Source organism: Triturus cristatus, chromosome 8, assembly GCF_964204655.1.
Source record: "Triturus cristatus chromosome 8, aTriCri1.1, whole genome shotgun sequence".
NCBI classification, from domain to species: Eukaryota; Metazoa; Chordata; class Amphibia; order Caudata; family Salamandridae; genus Triturus; species Triturus cristatus.
In genome coordinates this window covers 103,254,852-103,268,881 of record NC_140591.1, presented here as the reverse complement: position 1 = coordinate 103,268,881, position 14,030 = coordinate 103,254,852, and the positions used below count along the sequence as shown (strand labels likewise).

Here is a 14,030-nt window from a genome sequence, read left to right as displayed (position 1 = left end):
CGAGCCTATACTGGATCTGATCAATCTATCGCTCACATCGGGCGTGGTCCCTTCTTCCTGGAAGCAGGCAGTGGTCAGCCCAATTTTAAAGAAGCCTAACCTTGACCCCCTATTACCAGAAAACTACCGTCCCATCTCCCTCCTGCCCTGGACCGCCAAGGTTACTGAGGCACATGTGAACTCCATCTTGTCCGCCCACCTTTCTCGAAATAAAATTCTAGACCAGAGCCAGAATGGTTTTCGTGCACAACACAGCACCGAAACTGCACTGCTCTTTATGACCGAGCACTTGCGAACGGTGCTGGATGCTGGGCAGACAGCGGCACTCCTCCTGTTAGATCTGAGCGCCGCGTTTGACACGGTGTCTCACGACATTCTGATCCGGCGCTTGGAGGGAGTGGGAATTGAGGGGATTGCTCTCCAATGGTTTCGCTCTTTTCTCTCGGAGCGGTTTTTTAAAGTGGCTATTCCACCTTGTCAGTCCTCTTTCCATCCACTGGGGCTGGGGGTTCCGCAGGGCTCTGCGTTGAGCCCCACTCTGTTCAACCTATATGTAAAACCGCTGGCTGCACTCGTCAGATAATGTGGCTTAACCATGACATCGTATGCCGACGACACGCAGCTGGCGGTGACACTCAGCGGTGATCCCGAGGTGAACGCTCCCAGATTCCGTGCAGGACTCATAGCCGTGGCAAATTGGATGCGAACTAACTGTCTGCAGTTGAATGCCAAAAAAACCGAGGTCCTGATCTTAGGAAAGCAGGCGGAGCTCTGGGGAGACCAGTGGTGGCCTCCAGAATTGGGGGTGACTCCCATCCCAGCTGCCGAAGTTAAGAACTTGGGGGTCTGGCTGGATCCTACACTCTCCTTCACCAGCCACACGAAGAAGGTTGCAGCTACCTGTTATGGTATTCTGCGAGGGCTGAGACCGGTCCTCAAATTCTTCGACCCCCCTACTCGGCAACTGGTGGTCCAAGCCTCCATTCTTTCTCGGCTGGACTATGGGAGTGCGCTGCTGCTCGGAGTGAATCAGGCGGAGGCTACTAGATTGCAAAGGGTGCAGAATGCCGCGGCGCGAGCCATCGTTGGCCTTCCTAGACAGTGCTCTGTCTCTGCAGTTTTGACCTCTCTCCACTGGCTGCCGGTCAGACAGAGAATTAAATTTAAGGCTCTCTGCCTGACATTTAAAATCTTGAAGCTTTCCTTAGCCCTCGCTAAGCTGGTTTCCTCCTATGTTCCTACGCGGTCTCTTAGATCGGAATTTCTCCATCTGGCGGCCAATACACGGTTTAGACTGAGTAGGATGGGAGGTCGCTCCTTTCGAGTATTAGCGGCAGGATTATGGAATTCTCTCCCTGTCCATATTCGAGCCCTGAACAGCCTTACTTCTTTTAGGCGCGCCATAAAAACTTTTTTGTTCCTAACTGCTGACTGATTCCTTCCTCTCCTTCCCAGCATTGATTTGTTGTGTTGTGGTACCTGATCAGGCGCCGGGACGCCCCTTGGCTGGGGCAGCTGCGCGCCTTATAAAAATGACTAACATAACATCTGAGAATGTTTGAAATTCTTAACCTTTCTTTGGGATGAGTAGTATTTTACTGCCCTTAACCCTACTTCATGGCTGATGGAAGTATAGTGTGACACTACATTGATTGTCACCAAGAGAAACCCATCCCCGTGTCTGCAAGGATTCACAAAAAATCCCGTGTATTTTTTATAGAAGCTTAATGACGTTACTAGAGGGGCTAGGAAATAATCCATATAGGTGGTTTTGTTTTCATATAGAGTCGCACAGCTGGATGTTATTGGTCTTCCTGGGGGGCTGTTTAGTGTTTATATATAGAACGCTGGAGAATGTGTCTGCCAAATCACTGTGCTTACTGTGAAATGTATGGATCTATTAGTCTACTGTGGGATTAACAGGGTTTCAATTAAGGGCCTGTTAGGTGGGCAATATTTTGAATCGTTAATAAACTGTATTGCAAAAAAAAAAAAAAAGAAACAACAAGTGTCAAAAACTACTTTCGACTGAAATTTCCATGAACGGTGATTGGGCAGGTCATTGCTACTAGGAAGAAAGTTTCCAGCGTCAGGAGTCAAATAGGGCAACTGTGCATCTGCTGAAGGCAGTTATCAGGAGGAACGTTAACATAAATTTCACAGAGGAACAATAAATAGAGTGTGAGGAAACAAGTAAAACAAACCCTTGGGAAAATAAACCAGAATTAGGGACTTAAACAAGGCTGGCGAGGGAGAGACCAAGTTGGATAGTACAGCCAAAAAATTCTGTACAGTTCTAGATACTATGCCCCGTGGGGCAAGAAACAGTGTGAGGAATAGAGGAATCAGATAGGTGGGACTGAATGGGGTTGAGACCTTGCAACTCGCTGTTGAACAAACTTGTTCCATAACCCACATATATTGATGTTTGTCATGGCTTAGCAGCCAAGGGAACATCTGTAAGCCAGTGGACAAAGAGGAGGACCCTAGTTAACAATGCCCAATCTATGCACTAGGCTGTAGTTCTTTTAAATAAAGATGAAAGACCTGGGTGAATGCAGGACCTCCTTTGAGGCGACAGGAAGATGGACTCAATAGCACAGTTCATCAAATCGGCACACCAAATATCAAATACCAAACTGCAATTTTAAAAACAAGCTATACCAGAATACTTTCAAATACAAAAATAAGAAATGAGTACACAAATATTTATAAGGAAGAAGGTACCAGGATCAATGAAGTGGTGGAAGCAGTCCAGTATGCCATTGCTTAGGGTGTATCGAATGGATCCAATCTCACAAGGCAAGAAACGTTGCTCACAGTGTGGAGGTAGCTCACCATGGCTCAAAATATTAATAAAGTAAAAAGTGCCCCAAGGAAAATCTAAAAGAAGATACAACAAAAATGCAAAGTGAAACATTTGTCCATACTGGGGTTAATATTTATAAAAACACCGCTAGCTCAACAATTACTTATGCTCAGAATTAACCAGATTTAACCAGACAGGGGATATCTAGCCCTACCTTTATGATAGTGCCACCATATGAATTTAGAAGACCAGAAGAACAAGTTACTTACCTTCGGTAACGCTTTTTCTGGTGAATACAGTACCTGCCTATGGATTCCTCACCTTTTGAATTACCCCTGCGCCAGCATTCCACGGGCATTCTTTTCCTAGCTCTCCCATGTCGTCGAGGACGTCATAATAGCACAGCTCCGCTCGCGACACCGTATGATGTCACCGAAGCCATACGAAGACCATGTTGGCACGCTGATGTCAGTTCCATCCTTTTTTCTAAGACTCCGAGACAAAGGGGCGGACCGACAACATTTCCACAAGTATCTACAGTATATATAATATATATACAAATACATATAGTATAAACAAACAGAAAGGAAAAGCCAATAAACGAAGCACTTCCTAGCACCAAACTGTATGCATGAAAATGACATTAAAAATAACCATGTCAGACAGTTATAACTTTATCGGTATGAATAGGAGGACAACGGGGAGGTGGGTGGGTCAGTGTGGAATCCAAAGACCGATACTGTATCCACCAGAAAAAGCGTTACCGAAGGTAAGTAACTTGGTCTTCTGATGGATACATCTGCCTGTGGAATCCTCACCTTTTGAATTGAATCCCCAGGCCGTACCTCTCCCGGAAGACGGTTTCCACCTGACTATACCAATAAATCTTGCAGAACAGCATGCAAAATGGCAGTCCCTCCTAACCTCAGAATCCAAGCAGTAATGCTTCGCAAACGTGTGGAGGGAAGTTGCCCCCTTACAGATTTCCACAACAGGAACACCTCTAGCCAAGCAGAATAAGAAAAAAACTTTGCACTGGTGGAATGAGCGCAAATACCTTAAGGCGGCTCCTTTTTTGCCAGGGAGTAGCAGATCTTGATACAGAAGATGATCCACCTGGAGAGTGTTCGTTTGTGGACAGCTTTTCCTTTCATTCATCCAATGTAACCCACAAAGAGCTGATCATCCAGCCTTAGATCCCTGGTCCTGTTCAGGTAAAAGCGGACAGCTCTCTAGGGATCCAGGCGATGAAGTCTCTCCTCCTCCTTGGAATGGTGGGGGGGGGAGAATAGAAGGTAGGTAGTAATAGACTGTCCTAAATGGAAAGGAGTAACCACCTTAGGCAGGAAAGCAGCCCTGGTCCTTAGAACCATCTTTTCTGCATGAATGGTTAAAAACGGTGGTATTGAAGTAAGAGCCTGAAGCCGACTTATCCGCCTGGCCAAGGAAATAGCGATCAAAAAGACCGTCTTGAAAAAAAGAAGCCTCAACGAGCAACTATGAAGAGGCTCAACAGGCGACCCCATCAGAAATGTAAGAACTAGATTGAAATCCAACTGAGGCATAATGAAGGGAGTGGGAGGAAACTTATTGGTTAGGCCCTTAATGAATCTCATAACATTAAGGGACTTAAAGACTGCTGATACGGTAAACAGAGAAAAGCCGACAAAGCCAAAAAATATCCCTTAGCTGTAGCCACAGCACAACCCTGACGGGCCAAATAAAGTGAAAATCCCAGAATGTCAGACAAATGGGCCTTCAAAGGATCAACTGACTCCTCTCCACACCATTTCACAAATTTAGACCACCTAGATTAAACAGATTTGGTGTAGTGTCTCCTGGATGATAAAATAACATCCACCACATCCGGTGGGAGAGAGAAAAACAGAAGTTGCTCCGTTCAATCTCCAGGCATGATGGTGCAGGCTCTGGAGGTGGGGGTGAAGAACCTGCTCCTGCGATGGAGGAGGCTGAAAGGGCTTGCCTTGAGACAGGTTGCCCTGCACACTCCACCAAGACCGCGCAGCTGCAGTGTCTCTGGAGATTTTTATCTTCTCGCCGCGATCATCATTGTGCGGATTCCACTGCCTGCGAAGGCACCACTGGAGTGCTCTCATGTGCCAGTGTGCATGGTTGACCAACAGTAAGCAGGAAGCGAACAGACCGGGCAGGCCTAGGACCTTCAAGACTGGAACAACCGCTCCATTGTGAAATAAAGGAATCATCTCCTGTATGTCAAGAATCGTCTGCGGAGGCGGGAAAGCTCGACACACAGTAGTGCCCTGTACTTCCCCTATGAACAGGCTACGCTGAGAAGGCACCATGTGAGACTTGGGTACATTTATCGAGAAACCCAAGTTGAACAACTGCGTTATTGCATGCAAGTGGGGCAACACCATCTCTGGAGACTTGGCTTTTAGCAGCCAGTCATCCAGATCAGGGAAAACAGGAACCTCTGACTCTAATATGCTGCCACCACTGCCATCACCATTGTGAAGACCCGTGGTGCGAAAGTGAGATTGAACGGAAGGACCGCAAACTGGTAGTGTTGTGGCCCTACCATAAACCGGAGATATTGGGGGAGACAGGAGAATAGGAGGAGGAAGACTACTGCCGAGAGGCTCCTCGAAAACAGCCTCTATTTTTTCCCCTGTACGACCTGTTCAGATTCTGCTGCTGTTGTTGCTGAGGCTGCTGACGGCCTCAAAAGGAAGTCGCCTTCCCAAAATCTCGATACCTCTTGTAGCAATAGCTGAGACTGCAGGCCCAAAGATCTTGCAAGTAGCCATACTTGGTACTAAACAATCTAGAACCATCAAAAGGCACAACCACTAGAGTAGCCTGAACATCTGAAGAAAAAGCTGAATATCTGAGCCAGGCATGTCTTCTCGGAGCAAATGAAGGGCCCATTACCCGGGCAACCTAGTCTGCAGTGTCCAGACCAGACTGAAAGACCTGATAGGCAGCTGCTTGTGAATATGAAAGAGCCTCAAGAAAATGAACTATCATCCTCAGGAAGTTTAGGGTCCAATTGCTTTACAGAGTCCATAAGGGCATGAATATACCTTCCAAGCAAGCAAGTGGCATTTGTAGACTTCAGCACCATACTTGCTGAGGAAAACACCTTTTTGACCGACTGTTTTAACTTTTTTTGAATCTCTATCCCTCAGGGTGGTAGGAAAGGACCCAGACAACTGCTTGGAGCAAGAAGCTTGAACCACCAAGAAAAGCTGGATAACCAGTAGCAGGTCTATTTCTACATGCCACTGATCTGGAAACTGCAGGCGCAGGCAAGGGCTTCTGCCACACCTCAATAATTGGCTCCGTCAACGCCTCATTGAAAGGCGGTAGAGGTTCACTAGAAGAAGCAGAGTTAAGCACTTCAGTCAGAATATTTGACTTTACTTCAGTTGAAGGCAACTGACGATCCAACAATTCAGCAACTTCCTTGATCACCACATAAGGGGCGACATCCTGAGAGGAAAGAGCCTTTGGTGAAGAAAGTTACCACTCCGGGGAAGTGTCTACGCCACTAGCCTCATGTAGACCTTCGAATTAGTCTACGGAGTCAAGAATCTCCCTTACCTTCTTCTCCTGCCGGTACTAATCTTCTAGCAGACTTTGTGCTTCTCTACTAGAACGCTGCTTCAGGATCTGCATCGGCAGTGCGAGCTGCGGCGGCCCCAGCCACAGTGCCGGTGACAATCGTGCCGGCGTTGAAGGAGGACCTTCCGAAACAGGCAGCGGCGATCGAATCCGTGATGGTGCCGGTTCAACAACAGACGGTGACTGAGGTATCTGAGTCAAAAACCTTGGCACCGGAAACAGCCAAGATTGGAGCAGTCGGCCTAAAAGGCACGAACGGTGCCTGGGAATACTGCTGGGGGTGCCCAAGTAAAAGGCAAGCGGACCCACAGGGTCAGAAGGCGCACCGGGAGGGTAGAATGCCCAAGAAAACATGCCAAACATCCCATTCAGGAAATGAGAGGGATTCGCTCCTGGTCCTGGGAAAGGAGGGTAAGAATCCAAACCCTCTTATTATAGAACCATCTAAGTCCGTACAGGAGGATGGGGCTGCGGAGCCGGTGACATTGGTGCCCGCACAGGCAAAGCTGCAGGAACAGGAGAAGACTTTCTGGGAGCTAGAGAATTCCTGGGTGCCGGAGAACCTTTGGGCGAAGAGCCTCTGGACACCGGAGAATCCCTCAGAGCCGGTGAGAGGACCAGAGTCGCCTGCAGAGAAGGAGAAGGCGATTGAGAGACAAACTTTCTCCGCGCCGCTGAACAGGAGAGGATGGTCTAGAAGCCTTGCACTTTGAATAAGGATGTCGTGACCCATGTCTCCCTTCGACTTACTATGCTTCTTTGACTTCGAAGTATGCGAGGACGACGACTTTGAGCGCTTACGACCCTTCTCCTTTTTCGCCCTTGCCAAGAAGACTTTGGCTTCATGTTCCTTCAGCACCTTTGGGTTTATCTTCTGACAGCACGAACACCCTTCGACTTCGTGGTCCGAAGAAAGGCACCAAAGGTAGTCATCGTGAGGGTCAGTCATAGACATATGGCCCCACACTCCCTGCAGGACTTGAAACCAGACTTCTTAAAAGTAGTAATTCTTACAGAAAGACAAAGAAGATGGGAGAAACAAATTATTAACAGAGAAATGGAGAGTCATAGAAAAAAAGCGTTACACGTCGACGGCACGGAAAAAAGGGAACTGACCTCAGCACGCCAACGAGGTCTTCTTATGGCTGTGGTAACGCCAACGGTGTGGCGAGCAGATCCGTGCTATTATGACGTCCTCGTTCACGTGGGAGAGCTAGGAAAAGAATTTCCATGGAACGCTGGGGCAGGGGTAATTCAAAAGGTGAGGAAACCACAGGCAGATATATCCATAAGAATACATCAGACACTTGTTACTGGTGAAGCAAACAGATCTATTCTTGGCAAGCTGGTGCCTTAGATCTCTGGACAATCACATGAATGCAATAAAAAAAAAAAAACTCCATTTTGTAGAACAGTATGGGTGTTTCTTAACAGGCAGGAGTACTTAGTACAGGTTTAGAATCCCTTTACTTTCATGCAAACAGTAAAATACAATTGTTAAAATACCAAATAAAAAAGGTATTAATGGCTGTTAGTTACCGTAACTTGAAGGCAGTTCAAACACAGAATGACAACAAAACACTAAAAGAGAAAGAGGCTGGAAAAAAGGCATTAGCAAAGTACTGTCTTTTCCAACCAGTCCCAGCAATACTCTAGGTGTTTAATTATTTTGTTTAAATGCACCCACTCAATCCTTACCAATACAGTACCAACCATCACAAATGTTTCTCCTTCAAAGTAAAACTGAAGGACATGCATGCAAATATTTTTTTTTTAATGTTCTGTTTTTTTTGATTTTCCAGAAACATGAGCACAACATGCAACAACATTCTTCAGTGTTCATGCCACAGTTCAATATCACAGTTCAATGTCACAGTTCAATGTCACAGTTCAATGTCACAGTTCAATGTCACAGTTCAATGTCATATTAGCTCAGTTTCTCAACACACACCGAAGAGAAAGGCTATTAGTTAGATGGAGGGAGGACAGGGAGATATCCAATAGATGCAGGGTGTTGCTCTAATGGCAGAGATGTGCAAAGCCATGAAGCAGGATCAGTAGGGGGCAGTGGAAGGGGGGCTCGGCCTTTGGTTGCATCCTGCTCAAGGTTATGTAGATATTCACTTAGCGGTTTCCAAAAATCTACAGGGCATGATGTCGGGTTGGAGTGTTGTATAGTCCGCAATGATGTTATCTCATTGTGTCATGTATTTGAGCCATGTATTAGAAGAGAGGGATGTGGTGTTGTCCCAGTGTGTAGCGATCTCAAGTTTCGCCAACAGCAGAGCCATTGAAATAAACCTGCGCGCTGATCAGGAAAGGTTTGCGGAATGTCACATGAGCGCCATTACGGTTTCTGGTTGTAACGCGATGGCTGTTATTTTGGTGATATGTGAATATACAGAGAGCCAGTATATGGAAATAGTAGGACAGGTCCATGTAAGATGTGCGAAGTCTGCTGCAGGGGCCTGACATTTGGTGCAACAATCTGTTCTATTGACATCGCACTTTGAGACTTCCAACGGGGTGATGTACGCTTGATGTGGGAACTTAAACTGCAATCGTTTGTCTGTGGTTAAGCGATATTTTCAGAATTTGCACACAGCAGTATGACTACATTTTGTGTGTCACAGGAAAGCCAACGTCGCGTTCCCATGCTTCCCGTACTTGGACAGTTGTGCCTTGCTTTGCATCGTGCACGCATGGTAGAGTCTGGATATCAGGTGAGTGCCATCTGCGTCTGTTATTACAAGAGTTAATAGTGGAAACTCTTCTGGTGCGAGGGGGTATCTAGGTAGCTGGGACCTGAGGGTAGCATATGATCAATGCAATACGAAGCAATGTATATAGGGCACAGCGTGGAACCTAGGATCATCTGCTAGCTGCAGAGCATGGCCATTAGGAAATGAGTCCCCTATGGTGTGGATATTATAAAGTAATAGTGTGTGTTGCATGAGCAGTTGGCTCATGAGAGGGAGCCATGTATTGTTTTCAGTGGGAGAGCTGGGGAGTAGAGGGGGGCGCCGCCCAGCCTACAGCGAAATGCGTGTCAGGCCCTGCAAGTTGAGGGTACTGTCAAAATATCCTCAGAGTTTAGAGGCATGCCTTAAGGTAGTATAACCGAGCGTGGGATACCCCCGTAGTTGATCTAGTACAGGTTTCAAATATGGGATGGACGAGTCTGGATGGTACCAGCGGTGCGTATAATGGCATTGTGCCACTAAATAATATAGCTGGAGGTCGGCCACCCATAGGGCTCCCCGTTCGCATGGCAATGTTAAAAGTATCTGAGCGCACACATTTTCGGCGGCCGGCCCACATCAGGCAGAGGAGGTGAAAACGCAGGGTTCTGAAAAAAAGACTTGGGGAGAGGTACTGGAATATTGAGGAAGAGGATTATGAACCGGGGGAGCACCACCATTTTGATGATGACTATCCAACCTGCCATTGAGAGCGTCAATTTAATCCATCTCTTGCTACAGCCGGCCCATAATGGAATTGCAGGATCAATATGCAGCTGAATGCCTAGGTACCTGGTCTGACTTTCCGACCATCTAAGATGGTGCCCGGTCAGCACTGGTGGGCAGTATTTGTAGGTAGGAACGACTCAGACTTGGCCCAATTAATCCGCAGTCCTGAAAGATTGCCAGTGCTGCTTCTCGCATAGTTGGTGGTAGCGAACTGGTAGATAAGGCTTCATTATACAATGTCAAGAGCTGTGGGGCCAGATGGTCTTTAAAAGCCTTGTGGAAGGCGCCAGTAAGGCCATCTAGACTTGGTGCCTTGGACCCATTGAGTGCAACGATGGCTTCCACTTAATCTCATCCAGCGTGAGAGGCTCGCACAAGAATTGTTGCTGACCATCATCCAACCACACCATCGCCACCTCTTCTGAATATGAGGGAAGTGCTTGGGGGGAGGGGGTACTGAAAAGCGAGATGTGCATAGATGCCTATAGTATTCCAGAAATGTGGCCTTCACTCCCTCAATGCCCAACACATGCGCACCCGTCTGTTCGGATTTCATTAATTTATATCTAGCTGCTTGGTAATGAAGAAGCATTCTGGCCAGCATGCGTCTCAGCCTCTCACTCTCCCGTACTGACATGCCTTAGCTTATTTCCCCAATAAAGTAGTCTCTCGATCAGCAAGCTTGCAGCACTCCATCATTAGTGAGGCCCTATGGTGCAATCTTGGATCTCCATCCTCTATTGCTGCTGCATCTATGTTCTGTAGCTCAGACTTAATGTGTTCAATTTACAGACGTATGTCACGCAGTATGCCAAATTGTTTTAATATGCTTACACCCCGAATGGAGGCCTTGAAGTTCTCCCATACCATGGCTTGGGTAGTGATGGTGCCAGTTTTAATTGTAAAGTATTCTACCACAAGCAATTCGCCCCTGAAAACCTGATCATGGAGGGAGTCGCTGGAAAATCTCCAGTGCTTATTGGTTTCAGAGCCATACGGGATAGTGAGGTGCAATAGAACCGGGCAAAGGTCGGAGAGGGTGCGAGGCAGCACAGCGACCTTGAAGGCCCAGTGTAGTACATTGGCCAACAGGAGCTAATAATCTAATCTTGTCCAGAATATATGGGGTGATGTGTAGAAGGTGAAACCAGGGTCAGAGGGGTAATGAGAGAGCTAGGGATCATGCAGTGCATGTGTCCATAGTATGTTGAAGTCAGGCCCTGGACTTCGATTTGTCGCCTGGGTGTGTGCTGGAGGAGTCTATTTGAGGGCATTAGACCAGATTAAAGCCGTCCCCCATTATCTGATCAACATCCACCTGTTGCATGTGGTTATATATATCTTGGAAAGCGGTGGGGTCATCTATCGTAGGACCATAAATGTTCCTCAATAAAACTTGCTTGTCTGCAAGCAGACCATGCAGTATAACTTATCGGCCCTCTGGATCCAAGTGCAAAGAGAGCAATTGAAAAGGGCCGCTTTTGTGTACAACTATGCAGGTGCCCATGGAGTCTTAACTATATGAGGACACATTGATTCGTGCGCCAACTTTTAGCGAAGATGGGAGGAGAATCTAGGTGTCAAAGACTTTCTTCCAGGAAAGCTATTTTAACGCCATGTCTTTTCAGATATGCCATAACTTGCTTGCCCTTGCGCGGGTGGATACCTTGTATATTCCAAGTGATACATGATATCTCCAATGGTTTAGTCAAGCCACTTGTCAGTGTAGAGATGCAGCTTGGGATAAAGAATGTGTGAGTATAGTGACGCAAACTGGGTTGTTTTGTGGCATCGTATGGTTGTGAACATAAAACTTTTAAACCTCATCCAACTTGAAACATACCCATACCGCCCTCTCTCCTCCCCCACTAGATACAAGAAATCCTGTGAGTCCCAATTATTAAAAACAAATAATGAAAAATTCCCAATCTTATAACCACGGTATACACCAATAGGGGGCAGAGGTGACCTGGAGGCAGTGGCCAAACTGGAAAAAGATATAAAGACATAGGATACAGTACAAGATCCGTGCTGCCAGGCATCGTTGGGAACAGTAGAGGTAGAAGGCTGGCATGCAGGGGCGTCATCTGGGACCCCAGCGTCGACTTAAGCCGCATTTAGGAGGGTACATGTGTTTAGCATAGTTCAACATTCGGACGTTCTGTGTCATTCTGCGGAGTACTAGGCACCACCAGTCTTCAGTCCGATGCTGGGTTGTCCCAGACGTGGGCAGGAGAACAGTTTAAGAGCTTTTTAAAATAGCTGGCAGCATCTGCAGGGGTCTTGAAGACCTTCCGTTTACCATTATGGTCTATTTGCAGCCAGGCCTGATATAGCATGGCATACCATATGTACAGCTTACGTAGCGTGTTCTTTACACCGCCAAATTTAGGTTGAGCTACTTGGAGAGTGGGGATGAAGAACAAGTTACTTATCTTCGGTAACAATATATCTGGAAGAAACATTACTTAGTTATAGATTCCTTACCTTAGAACTACCCCCAGGAATCAGACTGGACCCAGAAGGTTATCGTCAGCAGTACCTTCACGCGTTTGTCGTTGGCATCTGTCTGCTCCGCAGTCAGTTCTGCACACAACTTTCCGCGCCAGAAACGCAGAGCCATGCAAGACACTGACCACTGGTGCACAAAACTAGGGCCCTGAAAGGATATCCTTAACCCTAGAAATCAGTTCGCAGAACGGGGGAGGATGGGTGGGGCGGTAAGGAATCTATAACCAATGTTTCTTACAGATATATAGCAAGGTAGGTAAGTAACCTGTTCCTCTGAAAGAAACACGTTAGTTATTGATTCCTTACCTTACAATAGATACCCCAGCAATACCAACTTTGTCAGTGGGTCTGCGAACCAAGGTCAACACCAGAAAGTCCAGGAGAACAAAACAGCCAAAGAAGCAGTCTCTCTGAACTTGACTGTCACGGAAGTAGTGTTTGGTGAAGGTGTGCAACAAAGCACACGTAGCTGCCTGACAAATGTCAGAGGAACTCCAAATCCCAAAGTAGTATTTGCTGCCGTCGCCTTGGTGGAATGGGCCCATTGCCCCACTGGAGGCTCCTTCTTTGCTGGAGAATCACAGGTTTTGATACACAAGACGACCCATCGGGATATAGTCCGCTTGTGCACTGCCCGACCTTTCTTGGTGCCCACGTACCCAACAAAGAGCTGGTTGTCCAACTGGAACGGTTTGGTGCAATCCAAATAAAAGTAAAGCGCACGTTTTGGGTCCAGACGGTGAAGCCTCTCTTCCTCTTTCGAAGGATGCGGAAAGAAGGTGGGCAAAGTAATGGTCTGCCCGATGTGAAAGGCAGTGACAACCTTGGGCAGGAAGGAAGGACTAGTTCTGAGGACAACTTTGTCCTGATGTACAGAGAGATAAGGAGGCTTAGAAGAAAGTGCCTGGAGCTCACTCACTAGTCTGGCAGAGGTGATGGCCACCAGGAACACAGTTTTAAGAGTCAAGAGCCTCAAAGGACATTTGGGAAGCGGCGCAAAGGGAGCGCACATTGAATAAGTTAAAACTAGGTTCAAGTCCCACAGAGGCATAACTAAAGGAATAGGAGGAAAGATGAGTTATGCCTTTAAAGAAACGATTTACAACCGAGGACTTGAAAAGGGAAGGCTGATCTGGAAGCCGAAGGAAGGCATAGATGGCCGAAAGACAGCCCTGGATAGTGCCCAGAGCAAAGCCCTGCTGGGCCAAGGAAAGAAGGAACAGAAGAACCTCAGAAAGAAGGGATCCATAGACTTTGCTGTGCACCATGCCACAAATTTGTTCAACTGTCAGGCGTATACCGAATTACAACAGAGACTTCGGGAGGCAGGTCGAATGACTTCAACTGCCACCGCTCCATCTCCACGCAAGGAGGTGGAGGATGGACAGGTTCGGGTGGAGGACCGTCCCGTGTTGCTGCGACAGAAGATCCTCCCAAAGAGTCAGACGGTTCTGAGGATCGATGGCCATGTCGCGCAGCTCAGAATACCATATTCTTTGTGCCCAATCTGGAGCCACAAGACTGACTTGGGCCCGGTCGCGCCTGATCTTCAGCACTCTGGGCAGAAATGGTATTGGCGGAAAGGCGTACAACAGACCGCAACCTCACTCACAACAAAAAGCGTCGCCTAGCGA

At 47.2% G+C, this 14,030-nt stretch overlaps 1 protein-coding gene across 2 annotated transcripts in view; it reads right to left on the bottom strand.

Moving 5' to 3' along the window:
- Positions 1-14,030, bottom strand: part of MAEL (maelstrom spermatogenic transposon silencer) — a 1,256,240-nt gene that overhangs the window by 718,298 nt on the left and 523,912 nt on the right. For both annotated transcript variants that reach the window (XM_085621107.1, XM_085621108.1), the window contains exon 4: positions 2,728-2,883. In XM_085621107.1, the coding sequence (XP_085477233.1) occupies positions 2,728-2,883 (156 nt within the window). The remainder of the gene's footprint in view (positions 1-2,727; positions 2,884-14,030) is intronic.